At 45.5% G+C, this 15000-nt stretch overlaps 1 protein-coding gene across 1 annotated transcript in view; it reads right to left on the reverse strand.

Annotated features, from left to right (window-relative positions):
* The window catches only part of clcn5b (chloride channel, voltage-sensitive 5b), a 137836-nt gene that overhangs the window by 15595 nt on the left and 107241 nt on the right, over positions 1-15000 (reverse strand). Inside the window, exons 11-14 of the mRNA XM_063186673.1 lie at positions 14296-14482; positions 8898-9082; positions 7189-7435; positions 1203-1419 (exon numbers count right to left, since the gene is read on the reverse strand). Of these exons, the coding sequence (XP_063042743.1) occupies positions 1203-1419; positions 7189-7435; positions 8898-9082; positions 14296-14482 (836 nt within the window). The remainder of the gene's footprint in view (positions 1-1202; positions 1420-7188; positions 7436-8897; positions 9083-14295; positions 14483-15000) is intronic.

Genomic DNA, 15000 nt, shown 5'->3' on the forward strand with positions numbered 1-15000 from the left:
GTGAGGGAAGGGAGAACATTTTGAATGAGGGAGTGCAGCACAGTGAAAAGATAAAAACGGAATTTTATGGACTCTGAAATCACGCATTGTAAGTCACTTCGTATACGTAAGCGTAAGGGTCTGCTCAATGTAAACGTAATTAATGATACAACTCCGACATAAAAAAGACAGAGAAAAGAGAGATAAAAAGAAGAAGAAGAAGAAGAGAGATAGAGGCTCCAACTTCTTACACATTGTAAGTCGAAGAAATAAAAGAAGACAGAAACAGAGAAAGAAATGAAAGAAGGAAGGAAGGAGGAAAGAAAGAAAAAGAAAGGAGAGAGAGAGAGAGTAAGAGAGAGAGAGAGAGAGAGAGAGAGAGAGAGAGAGAGAGAGCGAGAGAGAGCGAGAGAGAGAGAGAGAGAGAGAGAGAGAGCGAGAGAGAGAGAGAGAGAGAGAGAGAGAGCGAGAGAGAGAGAGAGAGAGAGAGAGAGAGAGAGAGAGAGAGAAAGGAGAGAGAGAGAGAGAGAACAAGAAAAGAGAATTAAAGAAAAAAAGCAAAATGTGGCATCTCACCCGTTGTGCAGGTGGTAAAGAAAGAAAAAAGAAATAAGAAAGGAAAAAGAGAGAGAGAGAGAGAGAGAGAGAGAGAGAGAGAGAGAGAGAGAGAGCGCGCGATGAAAGACATTTTCAAGCCTTTATTCGTTTTTTTTTGTTTTTTTTTACGAGACAGGATAGTGGAGGAGAAACAGGAAGCGAGAGAGACACGGGTAAGAGCTGGCAAAGGAACCGGGCCGCAACTGAACACGGGTCAGCCACGTAGCAGACGAGTGCCCTAGTGCAGGGGTCCCCAACCTTTCTGGGTCTGAGGGTTACCAAGGGCTGCAATGGGCTACTGAGGGCTACCAAGGGCTGCTACTTTCGTTCAAAATCCTCTACTGATGTCTTTGTATCATTCTCAAATCACAATATTATTGAATGATAATTTGCTTATATGTTAAAAGGAATAAATATTCAAGAAAAGCTTAACTGTGACTAAAATCTGGTAGTCGTCACTGTTTATTAACATCCTTGGTGGGCACCTCAGAAGCTCCTGGAGGGCTACCTGGCGCCCGCGGGCACAACGTTGGTGACACCTGCCCTAGTGTTAGCGCCACAGTTGGGCCCAAAGACACATAAATATTTTAAATAATACAAAAAAGTGAAAAGTGTCTTCTTCTCACCCATTGTGTGTGACGAGGCATTGGCGGAGTCCAAGTTTCCTGAAGATGTCCACCACGATCTCCATGGGCGTGTGGTCCGTCACCGTGAAGGGACTGAGGTCCAGGATGGAGCGCAGCTTCAGCGCGGGGGGCCCACTTGGGTCCTGGGGGGGTGCTGGGTCGCTGAACACCACCTCCGACGCACTCACAACACCCTCCTGGTGTTTACGAGCATTATCTGTGGGGATTGGGGGGAGGAAAGAGAAGAGAAGGACAAGAGAATTGTGGGAATTGTAGTAGAGAGTTGGGATACATGGGACACTTGAGTCGGGGGGTGAAGGTTCGCTGAACACCACCTCTCATGCACTCACAACACCCTCCTGGTGTTAACGAGCGTTATCTGTGGGGATACAGGGTGAAAACTGAATGAGAGAAGAGGAGAATTGTGGGAATTGTAGTAGAGAGATACATGGGCCACTCAGGTCCTGGAGGGGCGCCCTCGGTTATCTGTTGGGATGTGGGGAGAGGAGAGGAGAATTGTGGGAATTGTTCGTGGGACTTGCGCAGACACAGGCTGCATCCGAATCCTGTGATAGGCACGGCCTGCTTACCAATAGCTACCACTAGGTGTCCTGATCAGCAGTTTCTATGTTGAAAGTCGGCACCTATTAAGCACAAATCAGACGTACTAGAGCACCATCATTTAAATAAACTTTGACCCAGATCGGTTGCTGGCGAAAGAGATGATCCTCAGAAATGCACAAAGACACTTTGTACCATCAAGATGGTAAGAGTATGCAAATAGCATGAATGCTGCGATACGTTCTACTGCCAAGAGCCAGTCATCTGTTCTGGTCTGAACTGTACCAGACGTAGAGCTCCAATCAGTTCACAGTATTGTGATCCAACCAGGGGCGTAGTACCAAAACGTGGGCCCTAATGTACAATCAGCTCCAAAGGACCCCCCCAGCCATATATATTCATAAATCGGACTGTGTGGGGGGCACCCTACATACATGGGGCCCTGGTGACTCAGTCACACTTTACCCCCCTCAACGACACCACTGGCTCAAACTATGGGAATTGGAGCAATGCAATTATATTATTTATTTATTTTTTTTATTTTTTTTAAAGTTCCTCAGTCATGGGAGAGTGCCTATGCTGATGTCTTGCCATTCGTTTAGATTAGGGGCTTAAGGGCCTGGTCCTCATTTATGCAAAGTATGTAGATACCTAAAGCATTGTCAATTTGTCTTCCAAAGGGGGAAAAGAGGGAAGTTGATCAAGAATTCGATGTACTCATTTACCGTAAGTAGAGTCTGGTCTTATTTAATGAAAAAAAAAATGTTATACATGCTGAAATGTGCTGTCATCAATTCGGCTGTCGAGAGGGAGGGAGGAGTTGATCGGGGGTGGGATTGGATCCATGATATTTGCGACGATTTGAAATGAAGATCCTCAATTCCTCCAGGTCATCAACTGAACTTACGTAGCTCCTCTGACATTCATTAAAGTAAAGCCTGGTCTTATTTAATGCGCAATACGTGCTGAAATGTGTTGTCAATGCGGCTGTCGAGAGCAAAGGGGAGTTGATCACCATTGGGATTCATCCGTACAGTATGCCTGAGAAGAATCAAGAGCCGTGTCTTTATTAATTCATGTAAAATAGAGATCTGTTTGTGCATAGTCTTGTCAATATAGCAGCCACGGGACAGGAGGAGTAGATCAAGAATCGGATTCATCAAGAAGTCTGTGAAGAATGAAGATTCTTGCTCCTCTAGGTCATTGGTTCTAAACCTTTTTTTGAATAAACACCACCCGCCCCTGAACCTCATCGCAAGTTCCCAATGCCCTCTTGACCTCATCATAAGCCTCTCAACACTGCCCTTAGTGTTAAAGGGACAGTTTGGTCAATTTCAACATGCAGTTGTAATGCTCACACTACCCTGGACTTGTCAGTGCCTGAGATTTTTTTTCTTCTTCTTCAGCCGTTTCCGAGATCCTGGTCATTGTAATGGGGGCAGCTCTTTGTTTACATTTCAAAAAAACATTTTTATTTATTCCCAAAAACATCCAAAAGGTTATAAAACATCAGCAGACAACTAGCAAACAGCAGTACCTTTTGGGAAAATATTTGGAGTTGGCCTATGTTTCATTTTTTAAAAATGTAAACAAACGCTGCCCCCATTAGAATTGCTCATATCTCGGAAAGGGCTGAGCCGAAAAATGTGGCATCACCAGGTACTGACAAGTCAAGGGTAGCGTGAGCAATACAACTGCATGTTGAAATTGACCAAACTGTCCCTTTAAAAAAATAAAATGGTCAAATGCCTCAGAAGTGGCAACTGAGCACTGCCCCCTCTCAGCTGAATCCTTCTTCAACGCCCCCCCTAGGGGCTGTAGAGCCCCCGTTGAGAGACACTTAGGCCGGCCGCACATTGGCTCCGACAGCACTGCGGCGCACTTTGCTTCCGAAATAATTTGGACCCCCAAACCGAATTCCACACGAACATAGCATCGATAGTCAATGGGCGGCGCCGACAAAATAGAACGTGTCTCTAATTGGGAGGGAAAGTGGAAAACAGCGATCCTAGCGGTTACGTTCCAAACACCAGGGCGACCCTATTGAAACTCCCATAGACGAGTTTTTAAAAAAATCCCCAAAAGATATGACTAGGAGCTATAACACCAGACACATTTTTCAGCGTACACAATAGGATGAACTACTACCTGTGAAAATCTTAAGTCATTTTTTGCCCTTTTAAGAAAAATAGAAATTGTGCCAATCTGGTCGGAAACGGACTACAGCTCCCAGCATGCTGTGCTTCGCGCCTCGTTGACAACACAGAGAAACAAATGAACGCGAATGAACGCAAGTTCTTCGCATATCTTCACATTCTTGTAATCCTGTGAGTTCCACATTGTCTTCTTATTAAACATATATACACGCGGTCATTTTGGTTTGGTTTTAACTTCTCTAGCAGATATGATGGCTTCTGTGGTGACGAGTAACCACCTCTCTGGCTCATGTTTGGCTATGCTAATTTGGCTATGCTAATTACATGGAGTAAACACGTCACACATGCCAGTCAGTGTAGTTCTGTATTAGCTTTTTAAAGAATATTAAAATCAGTTCAGATCAGTGAAAAACCGAACATTTTACCACCTGATTCGATAAAACGGGCCAACATGCCTATAATATGACTGCCACTACTTCTACTTCGTCGGCAGGGCCGAGATGTAATTTTTCAAAGAAAATACCCATTCATTTGTTGCAGGGGCTTGGAACGTTGCCAGCAGGGGGCGATGAGATTACTTTCCCTCCCAATTGCTATCCGACATCGGCGAATGTCCACGGACATCGGCAGCAGTGTGCGGGGTTCTATTGAACACAATGGAATCAAACTTTTGCCCAGCAGTGCTCAGCACTTTGTCGGAGCCGGTGTGCGGAAGCCCTAATAGGTCATCAACTCAACTTAACTCTTTTGATTAATTATCGATTAATTCATTAATCATTAGTTGATAGTCCTATCGATCGACTTACGATTAATTGATAAGCGGCATTTCCCCCCCAAAAAACTCAATGTTTCTCGGAAAAAAAACTACTAAATCTATTTTTTTAAAATAAAAAATTAAGATAAAATACCACATTTAAATTCTATTTCAATTCTTTAATTCAAAGGTAATTTAATTATTCCCACTATTCACATCCCTCTTCACACACACTCTTCACATGCCTATTTCACTTGGGTCTCTTGTCAGTTGAATTATCGATTAATTGCGATTAAAGTTTTTTTAATCGATTGATGCATTGATCGATTAAAGTCGATTAATCGATTAATCAGGGATCAGGGAAGTGGCCTGAGAAATCAACACCCAGGACCTTGATTCAACCTGCCATCCACCATTCTAGAATGTCTGAAGGCCATGTCAGGAAGGTTTACAATTCTCCATGGCCGTTTACTGGGAGTTTCGAATGGATCATTTGGCATTGATGTAGCCCATAGCCAATTGTGTCAGTTGCATTTATTCAAAACAAACAGCAAGCTTCCATATGTCAAGTAGTCATCTCCTTTCCATCGTCATCGCCTTTCCACCCCTTCTCGCACACTTATTGGCTCCCTACTTAAGGCCAACGTTTTTGGACCAGCAGCCATGCGGTCTTTCAGAATCGGAGCAATCTTGCAAAGCAGCGTGGGATTTCCCAGGCTATCATTCAGGCCAAGTTTTCTATTGCTATCATGCAGGCCTAGTTTTCTATTGCTATCATGCAGGCCTAGTTTTCTATTGCTATCATTCAGGCCTAGTTTTCTATTGCTATCATGCAGGCCTAGTTTTCTATTGCTATCATGCAGGCCTAGTTTTCTATTGCTATCATGCAGGCCTAGTTTTCTATTGCTATCATTCAGGCCTAGTTTTCTATTGCTATCATGCAGGCCTAGTTTTCTATTGCTATCATGCAGGCCTAGTTTTCTTTTGCTCGCACCAGGAGGTCACCACATCTCATCCTCTGTTGTTTGAAAACTATTCATTTAAACTGAGCCTGGTCTCAATTAACGTAAAAAGGATGCCCAAAGGCGTTGTCAACATTGCTGCCAGTGTGATACAGTGGTCCGCAAACTGGGTGTGAGCTCCAAAAAATACAAACTTTATTTCAATCATTTATACAATAGGCAACGTTTCGATCCACCAGTGGGATCTTCCTGGCACCTGGGTTATTGTTTTGTGGATGTGCGCATCCCAACCTCAAAACAAACATGGCTTCCAGGGCATGTGAGGAGATGGATCTTGAATTGGCATGGCGCTGGTATGAGCTCACCTCCTTCTGACAAGGTCAACGTGTCCTTGGGGCGGAACACTGCATTCTCATCCACACACACATGCACGCATACGGTAAATATCATTCCAGATGCATTAGGCGTACCTGGCTGCGTTCCTGCATCAATAGTGTGTGTATTAAGTGTGTGTGTGTACTAAGAGTGTGTGTGTGTGTGTGTGTGTGTATTTGTGTACTTTGAGGGAGTTTGTGTGTGTGAGAGAAAGCATACGTTTCTCTCTGTATGCATTTGTGTGTGTGTGTGTGTGTGTGTGTGTGTGTGTGTGTGTGTGTGTGTGTGTGTGTGTGTGTGTGTGTGTGTGTGTGTGTGTGTGTGTGTGTGTGTGTGTGTGCATGCTTGTCTACTGATGTAAGGCATGATGCTCTTGGATGCTCTCTTGATTATAAAGAAAGTGCTGAATAAACACTAGTCTCCATTTAACTTTTCAAATCGATCCTCGCTTTGACATGGGAATTAGAAACCCTGCCAGTTACACTGCACAGTACATGTGTTTGCAGTTTCCAACGGGGGCCTTATGCAAAGCTAGAGTATTTATGCTAAATTACAGCCTTTAGTGTGCGGCTTGTATGTTTTCAATTTAGCGCCACACAGAAAACGGACATAGAAGTAGCCAAAAACTGCACATACCGTCTCGGGCGAATAAGGAAAGAACATTTGAACACAACTAGAGAACTATTGCGCCATCCCTCTCTGGAGGAATGCAAATATGCGTACGTTTGGATCAGGACACACACGCAATGCAGATTTACACAGCAGAGCACAGACACATCCAGAGAATAGAAGAGCCAAACACTGCACACATCAGGAGAGAAAAGGAAAGAAAAGGAAAGGAAAGGAAACGGTTGTGCAATCATCAACTTGGAGACATAAAAATGTACGTTTGGGTGATAAATTAATATAAAGAGACACAATACAGACAAATGGCCAGAACATACACACACAACACACACACACACCACACACACACACACAAATCCATCAGCCTTCATGACTCAACCATGGAAACAGTTGTATGGCGTTTCCCCCACCAAGCCCTCCACACACGCGCGCGTGCGCACACACGCGCGCACGCACACACACACACACACACACACACACGCACACACACACACACGCACACACACACACGCACACGCACACGCACACGCACACACACTTTCTTTCCTCACCTATTGATATTAGCAGATCTCTCCGTAGTACGAATCCGACCAGTCGCTGCGACTCCTGCGACACGACGACGGGGAAGCCGCTGTACTTCGAGCCGACCACCAGCCCCTCCACCTCCTCCAGCCGCATGCCCTCCTGCGTCAGCGTCACCAGCGGCGGGTCCCCTCGCCGACCCCGCCCCCCCGCGCCGATCCCGCCGCACCGCGGACGCATCACGTCCATCGCCAGCGTCTTGTGCTCGAACTCCTCCTGGACATTCAAGATTCAATTAACAATGTTTAAAATGAAGGAGGAGGAGGAGGAGGGCGCTTGGTCCAAGGCCGTTTCCAGCCCATGAGGCTGTCTTATCCGGCCTCTGATATAATTTCAATGTTATGCAGTTTCACATGCAATATCACATGTTTTTTAAGGCAATCTTATACTAGGCCTAAAGAGCAGGGGGGGTAATCCTGGTTTGTGTTCATAGTATGGCCCTTGGAGGACTTTTGAATTTGAAGTGGCCCATTGAATGGAAAAAAAGTTCCCCAGCCCTGCCATAGAAATTAGAGAAGTGGTTCTCAACCTGTTAGGTTATGGTTGAGTACACTTACTATCAGGTCACAGGAAATACTGATACATTTGCAAAGAAGTGGTGCGCGGGCACAGGGGTATGGTCAGTCAGTACGGGTGGCGGGCTGGTTTTCTATTGGTAAAGGGCTGCTTTTAATGGATTATGGTGGGTGGGTGGGATTAGGGATGGGGGTTTGGGGGGGGGTGTTGACCATTTTTGTGGACGTATAAACCATGCAATGGTTCAATAAAGGGATTTTAAAAGTCAAAAGTCAACCTGTTTTGAATAAACGCCCTCTGGACCTCATTATAAGCCTCACAACGTCCCCTTGACCTCAACTTGGCCTGCCAATGCCCCCTTAGCATAAAAAAATAGAATAGGCTAATATCCCTCAATGGCAACTAAGCACCACCCCCTCTCAGCTGTATGCAACTCAAAGCCTCCCTAGGGCTCCCCAACAGCCCCCGTTTAGAAACACTACAGTTAGCATAGTGCATTAGGCCAAACATAGTTTACTTTGGTATGCAAGCATAGAAATTGGCACAATGGTCCATTACAGTGCACTTTTTCAGCTAGGGGCTTTGGCCACACACAAATCCAAGATGGCCACCATTTTTCAAGATGACCACCCTGTTCACTTGTAAATAAGGCCAAGAGTTAAATGAATGACACAATGGTGCAATTTGGCACAAAGTAGAGCAGGTGTCACCAACGTTGTGCCCGCGGGCGCCAGGTAGCCCTCCAGGAGCTTCTGAGGTGCCCACCAAGGATTTTAATAAACAGTGACGACTACCAGATTTTAGTCACAGTTAATGCTTTTCTTGATTTAAATATGAGATTATTCATTCTTTATTACCTATAAGTAAATTATCATTCAACAATGGTGTGATTTGAGAATGATGCCAATGATGCCAGGATTTTGAACAAAAGTAACCCTCGGGTAGCCCTCAGAAGCCCTTGGGTAGCCCTCAGACCCAGAAACAGACCTGCAAACTCGTCAAAGAAAAAAAGGTGACAGTGTACAGCGGGGGTTCTATTTCTATTCACGTGAATGACCTAATTGGCCGGAAAAAAGGTGACTGTCACCAAAAGGTGACGAGTTTGCACGTATGCAGAAAGGTTGGGGACCCCTGAAGAGGAGGGCCCCAGCCAGGTGCTGACCTTGGCCTCCAGGAAGGGGTATCCGTTGAGGCGGATGTGCGCCTCGTAGATTCCCTCACGGCCCAGCGCGTCCGCCACCCACTTGCTGGTCATGGTGGCGGCCATCAGGGGCACAATGTACTCCAGGCCGCCAGTCAGCTCGAACATGATGACCACCAGCGACACGGTCATGCGCGTCACGCCACCTAGGGGTGAGGAGGATAAAAAGTAATTAAGGATCATTAAGCTCATTATTATCATTATTATTATTGTTAGATAGAGAGCCATCAGGGGCATCAGGCCGCCCGTCAACATGAAGACCACCAGCGACACGGTCATGCGCATCACGCCACTTAGAGGTGAGGAGGTGGAAACCACATTATCATCAGACATACTTACTGTTTCTCAAAGTCAAGTGTTCTAGCCTTGGTAGTGCGTGAAACGCCCAGTGATTGGATGCTCTCCGAGGAGTATCCAATCTCTAGGTGTTTCACACACTACCAAGGCTAGAACACTTGACTTTGAGAAATAGCGACTGTATACTAGCAGGCCAAGACAGCTCAAACATGATGACCACCAGCGAAACGGTCATGCGCGTCACGCCACCTAGGGGTGAGGAGGATAAAAAGTAATTAAGGATCATTAAGGTCATTATTATCATTATTATTATTGTTAGGTAGAGAGCCATCAAGGGCACGATGTATTCCAGGCCACCAGTCAGCTCGAACATGATGACCACCAGCGACACGGTCATGCGCGTCACGCCACCTAGAGGTGAGGAGGGGGAAACCACATTATCATTAGACATGTAAATACATATACACATATAAATAGCAGATCAAGACAGTTGGAACATGATGACCACCAGCGAAACGGTCATGCGCATCACGCCACCTAGGGGTGAGGAGGGGGAAACCACATTATCATAACAGTCATGCAACAGTCGCGAGACAGTCATGCGCGTTACTCCACCTAGGGGTGAGGAGGGGGAAACCACATTATCATAACAGTCATGCAACAGTCGCGAGACAGTCATGCGCGTTACTCCACCTAGGGGTGAGGAGGGAGAAACTCATTATCATTACGGATACGTGTAAACAACAACACCTTACTTTCCATCCATTATGTCTGTGCCTGCCATCAGAAACATCATTGCACATGGAGAGAAACAGACAGACAGGGAGGCAGACAGACAGAGAGACAGGGAGGCAGACAGACAGACAGACAGGGTGGCAGGCAGACGGGGAAGCAGACAGACAGACAGACAAGGTGGCAGGCAGAAAGAGAGACAGGGAGGCAGGCAGACAGACAGACAGAGTGGCAGACGGACAGGCAGACAGGGAGGCAGACACACAGGGAGGCAGACAGTCATAAACATGTCTATGAGAGACAAATACAAATGAGAATGCAAATGGAAGAACTACAGAGAGATTAAAGGGAGACAAATACATGAGAGAGAAAACGCAGGAAGAAATATTGAGAACATTAAAGGAGATGGCGAGAGAGCGGTGAGGATGAAAGGATAGAAGATGATGGATGGAAGAATTTAAGGACAAGAAAATGATTTGTGGGTAAAAAAATGAGGCTAAGGGCGTACGAGAGGTAAAGTAGCCGAAACAATAATGTTTTGAATTCATTTTCTTTTGAAAACATCTGTTTTTTTTCTCGTTTCCCATGATTAACTACTGAATATTATGAAACGATGTGAGATAATGTTTTTGGAAATCTGATTTATGCGAACGAAGATATGTGGCAATCATCTGGTTTATTACACTCCAAACTGAATTGTAAATTAAAACAGTGGCGAGCGCTGCTATTTTCAGATTTAGACTTATCCTCCATCTATGGTATGCAAATTGAGCTAGCTGCAATAAAACACCGGTGGTGCATGTTACCATTACTTTGGCTCCATGTTTCATTTTCCCCATTCCAGACTTAAATAATATCCATAAAACTGTGGCCCGTGTGGTCTGTGTGGAGTGAGGGTTCATTTCTCCCATTTCCAGATTGGACTTGATTAATTTGTGCTGAAGACGTCAACATACTTTGACTGTTTTTTTGACTGGTTAACCACCCTTTTAATGGATTTCATCAGATTTTAATTCTTCTCTCGCTCTGTCTCTCTCTCTCACACACACACACACACGCGCACACACACAGACACATATGCGCGTACACACACACACACGCGCACACACCCACGCGCCCACATTCACACACGCCCACGCACACACACGCCCGCCTGCACACGCGCACACAGACACACACACACTAAATCTTTTCCCTAATCTAACCAAATGCCTGACTGAACTTGTGGGTGCCACTTTTGGCTGGCACAGTGCGGTACACCACATCTAAAAGCATCATTACCATGCCGGCTTAACAACTATTAAAGCATCATCAACACACCATGACCAGGATATTAGGGCTGTAACGATACACTCAACTCACGATTCGGTTCGTATCATGATTTTTGACCAACGGTTCGATACACCTCACGATTTCTGAAATGTATCTCCATTGAAGCTTGGAAACACTATCACGTCAAATCATAAGGTTGTTTTATGGACTAATGGGTAACAAAACTTCGAAAGGGCGTATCACGATACTGCCTCCTTGTATCACGATACAGTATTGCGACTCTGAGTATCATGATTTCTCGGTTCGATACAATATAGTTACAGCCCTACAGGATATCACACAGCTGACTGCAGATCAGAGTAGAGAGAAACTCTGGAGGATTAAGTGAAGGGTGAGAGAAATGGAAAAAATGAAATGCTGTCATCACTCTTTCAATCAGTTCACTAAGCCTGTATTCAACCAGATCACACCGCGCACTCTCGATTAAAAGGTGCCAAACATAAACAAAAACTGTGTAAAATAGATAGAAAAATGTCTGCACGCTTAGATCTTCTTTGTGTTCTTTTTAATAAGCCAAACTTTCGGTCTACTGACCTTCCTCAGGGCTCAGTTACCTCAGTTAATCAGTTCACTAAGCCTAAAATATTGAAAAGCATAATTATGAATATGATTGATTGGCCTATTAGGGGTTTATATGAAAACATGCCAGATTCATTTCAGGGTTATTAAACCATCACTTGTGGCTTTGCCTGGGCACAATCCCTGATGCTGAACGAACAAGTGACAGTTTTTTTTTTCATAAATGTTCGCACGCTCCTTTGGATTTTTTTCTTCTTTAAGTTCTTTTTTTCTTTGTTTCTATTCATTCATTGGCATGATGACGTTTCGGCGGCGTGCGGTCTTCCTCAGATTCACTAACAAACACAGGCTTGACACCTATTAAAACCTTATTATCAAAACATCATCACACATGACTGGAAGATGTCATAGTTGACTGGAGATCGGAGCGGTTGAAACCGTGCCATAAAAAAGTCAAAGAAGAACATGAAAGAATAATAAAAATAAATAAATCAATGAATGCCGTCATCACTATTTCCATCAGAAGTTTGCTAAGCCTGCAATATTAAGAAGTGTAATCAGAAATATGATCGACCCATGACTGTTATTATGCCTCCATGAAAGAGATTTGGGAATACCCGGGTCAATGGGTATGAGCAAGTCCCAGAGGGAAATTGTATTTGAAGGCAAAAAATAGACTTCTAACTTCACTTTGTTCCCTCAAAAATGAAGTGAAAGTGGAAGGGGTAGAAATGCTATTGGTTCACTGTTAGCTGTCCTGTCTCACTCTTTAAATGTCAATCTGTCAATGTCAGTGCAGCATGTCTATGTCGTGGCATGGTATAGAGAGATATTTAAGGAAGAAAATTCCGCACTCACAAACTGCGTCTCATTATTTTTATTATATGGTGTGAGGTCATCGGTCGAATGCTCCATTCATTTCAACCGGGCTCCCCAACGTTCGCACGTCTGTTATTTTTCGATAACGGACGGGTTGGTCTATAACAGACCGCTGTCAATGGCAACAAGACTTTTCACTGCTAAAGCGACTTTTCAACAAGACTCTAATAAGCTGCTGTGATAGACAACACCTGTTGTCCTGGCTACCTAGCTGTTGCCTAGCGGTGTTCCACAACGGCACTGTTTTGTTTTTGCGCAGCAACAATCTTTTGACATTAAAAACTATAATAGACTTAACATTAAATAGGCCTAAAGAAATGTCCCCGTCATGTGTGAATCATTTAAGTATATCCATATAATAAGCGGGTTAACTTTCGGCGAGTCGGTCGCTTTGTGGAATAGCAGCACTTCAGAGAGAACAAGACCCCTCCGCTCCGCGTCGGGGTCTAAAAATTCTCTCTGTCGTGCTGCTATTCCACGGTAGCGACCTTCTCGCCGAACGTTAACCCTTACATATTACTACCATGTCCAAAAAGCAAACGCGTTTCGGCTATCAAGCCTTCATCGTTTGTGAGTGCGGATTTTTCTTCCTTAAGTTGATACATTTTATAGCGCACCCAAAGACTTTCGTTTTTTCCAAGAAGTTGAGCCCGTCCTTTGCCTATGGTATAGAGAGAGAAATGTCATTTCAATTTCCTTGTATGACCTGTGCGTATGAAGAAACTGTACATCACCACAGACACAGACACACACACACACACAGACACACACAAAGTGAGTTAGACAACATGTAATGCACACAAGCACACATACAGACACAAAGATGGCGATACAGTGTGCAGGCTACCGCTCTTTTCATAGTAAGATGGTCGTGCACACATACAGTACTGTACATATACCTACCTAAGCAGGCAGTGGCTCCCACCATTGCGTACAGTCTTTTAGACTTTATTAGTGACAGGACAGTTTGAGGGAGAGACGGGAAATGTTTTGGGACAGAGAGACGGGGAAGGTTCGGCAAAACGTTCGGCGTCAGACTTGCATCCCAGAGGTTGCCGGTTCGACTCCCGACCCGCCAGGTTGGTGGGGGGAGTAATCAACCAGTGCTCTCCCCATCCTCCTCCATGACTGAGGTACCCTGAGCATGGTACCGTCCCACCGCACTGCTCCCCATGCGGCGTCACTGAGGGCTGCCCCCTTGCACGGGTGAGGCATAAATGCAATTTCGTTGTGTGCAGTGTGCAGTGTTCACTTGTGTGCTGTGGAGTGCTGTGTCACAATGACAATGGGAGTTGGAGTTTTCCAATGGGCTTTCACTTTCACTTCAGTATACCTACCTAAGCATGCGGTGGCTCCCAACATGGCGTACAGCCCGGGCGTGATGCAGTTGTGCACACATGCAGTGGATAATTATGTGTATTTATGTAAGATACTTGACACCTTAATTTCCCCCCGGGGTTCAATAAAGTTATTCTACTCTACTGTACAATACTGTACAGTACATACAGTATACCTACCTAAGCATGCGGTGGCTCCCACCATTGCGTACAGTCTTTTAGACTTTATTAGTGACACATGCAGTACTGTTACATATACCTACCTAAGCACGCGGTGGCTCCCACCATGGCGTAGAGTCCGGGCGTGATGCAGTCGGCGCCCTGGGAGCACCAGCCCTTGAAGAGGGGCCAGTCACGATGGTAGTAGGCCAGCTGCTCCATGGTAACGCCCAGCAGACGCCCAGCGATGGCCCCCACCGCCATACTGGGGATGAAGAGACCAGAGGGCACCTGGGGGAGGAGGGAGAGAAGGTGGGAGAGAGGGAGAGGGAGAGGAGGGGTGGGATAGAGGGAGGGTGGGTGGAGGGAGAGAGGGAGTGAGAGAGGGAGTGAGAGAGGGAGAGAGGGAGGGAGAGAGGGAGGATGGGAGAATGGAGAGGGGGGGTGGGAGAAAGACAGATGGAGAGAAGGGGAGAGAGAGAGGGAGAGGGAGAAGGGGGGTGGAAGGGGGGAGAGAAAGAGAGAACAAGAGAGAGAGAGAGGTGGATAGAAGGGAGGAGGAGAGAGAGGAAGAGAGAGGGTGGGAACGAGAGAGAGAGCGAATATGAGAGCGAGAGAGTGAGAATATGAGAGTGAGAGAGAGAGAGAGAGAGAGAGACAGACAGAGACAGAGACAGAGACAGACATCGTTGTTTGTTTATCATTGCACACAGCTCGATTGAGCGTTCATGTCTGCATCTTAATGCATGGATTAGATTCATTTCAACATTCCTTATCCCCACTTCAATCATTTGCTCACCTTCACGCTG

This window comes from Engraulis encrasicolus, chromosome 21 (genome assembly GCF_034702125.1).
Source record: "Engraulis encrasicolus isolate BLACKSEA-1 chromosome 21, IST_EnEncr_1.0, whole genome shotgun sequence".
Classification (NCBI taxonomy): Eukaryota; Metazoa; Chordata; class Actinopteri; order Clupeiformes; family Engraulidae; genus Engraulis; species Engraulis encrasicolus.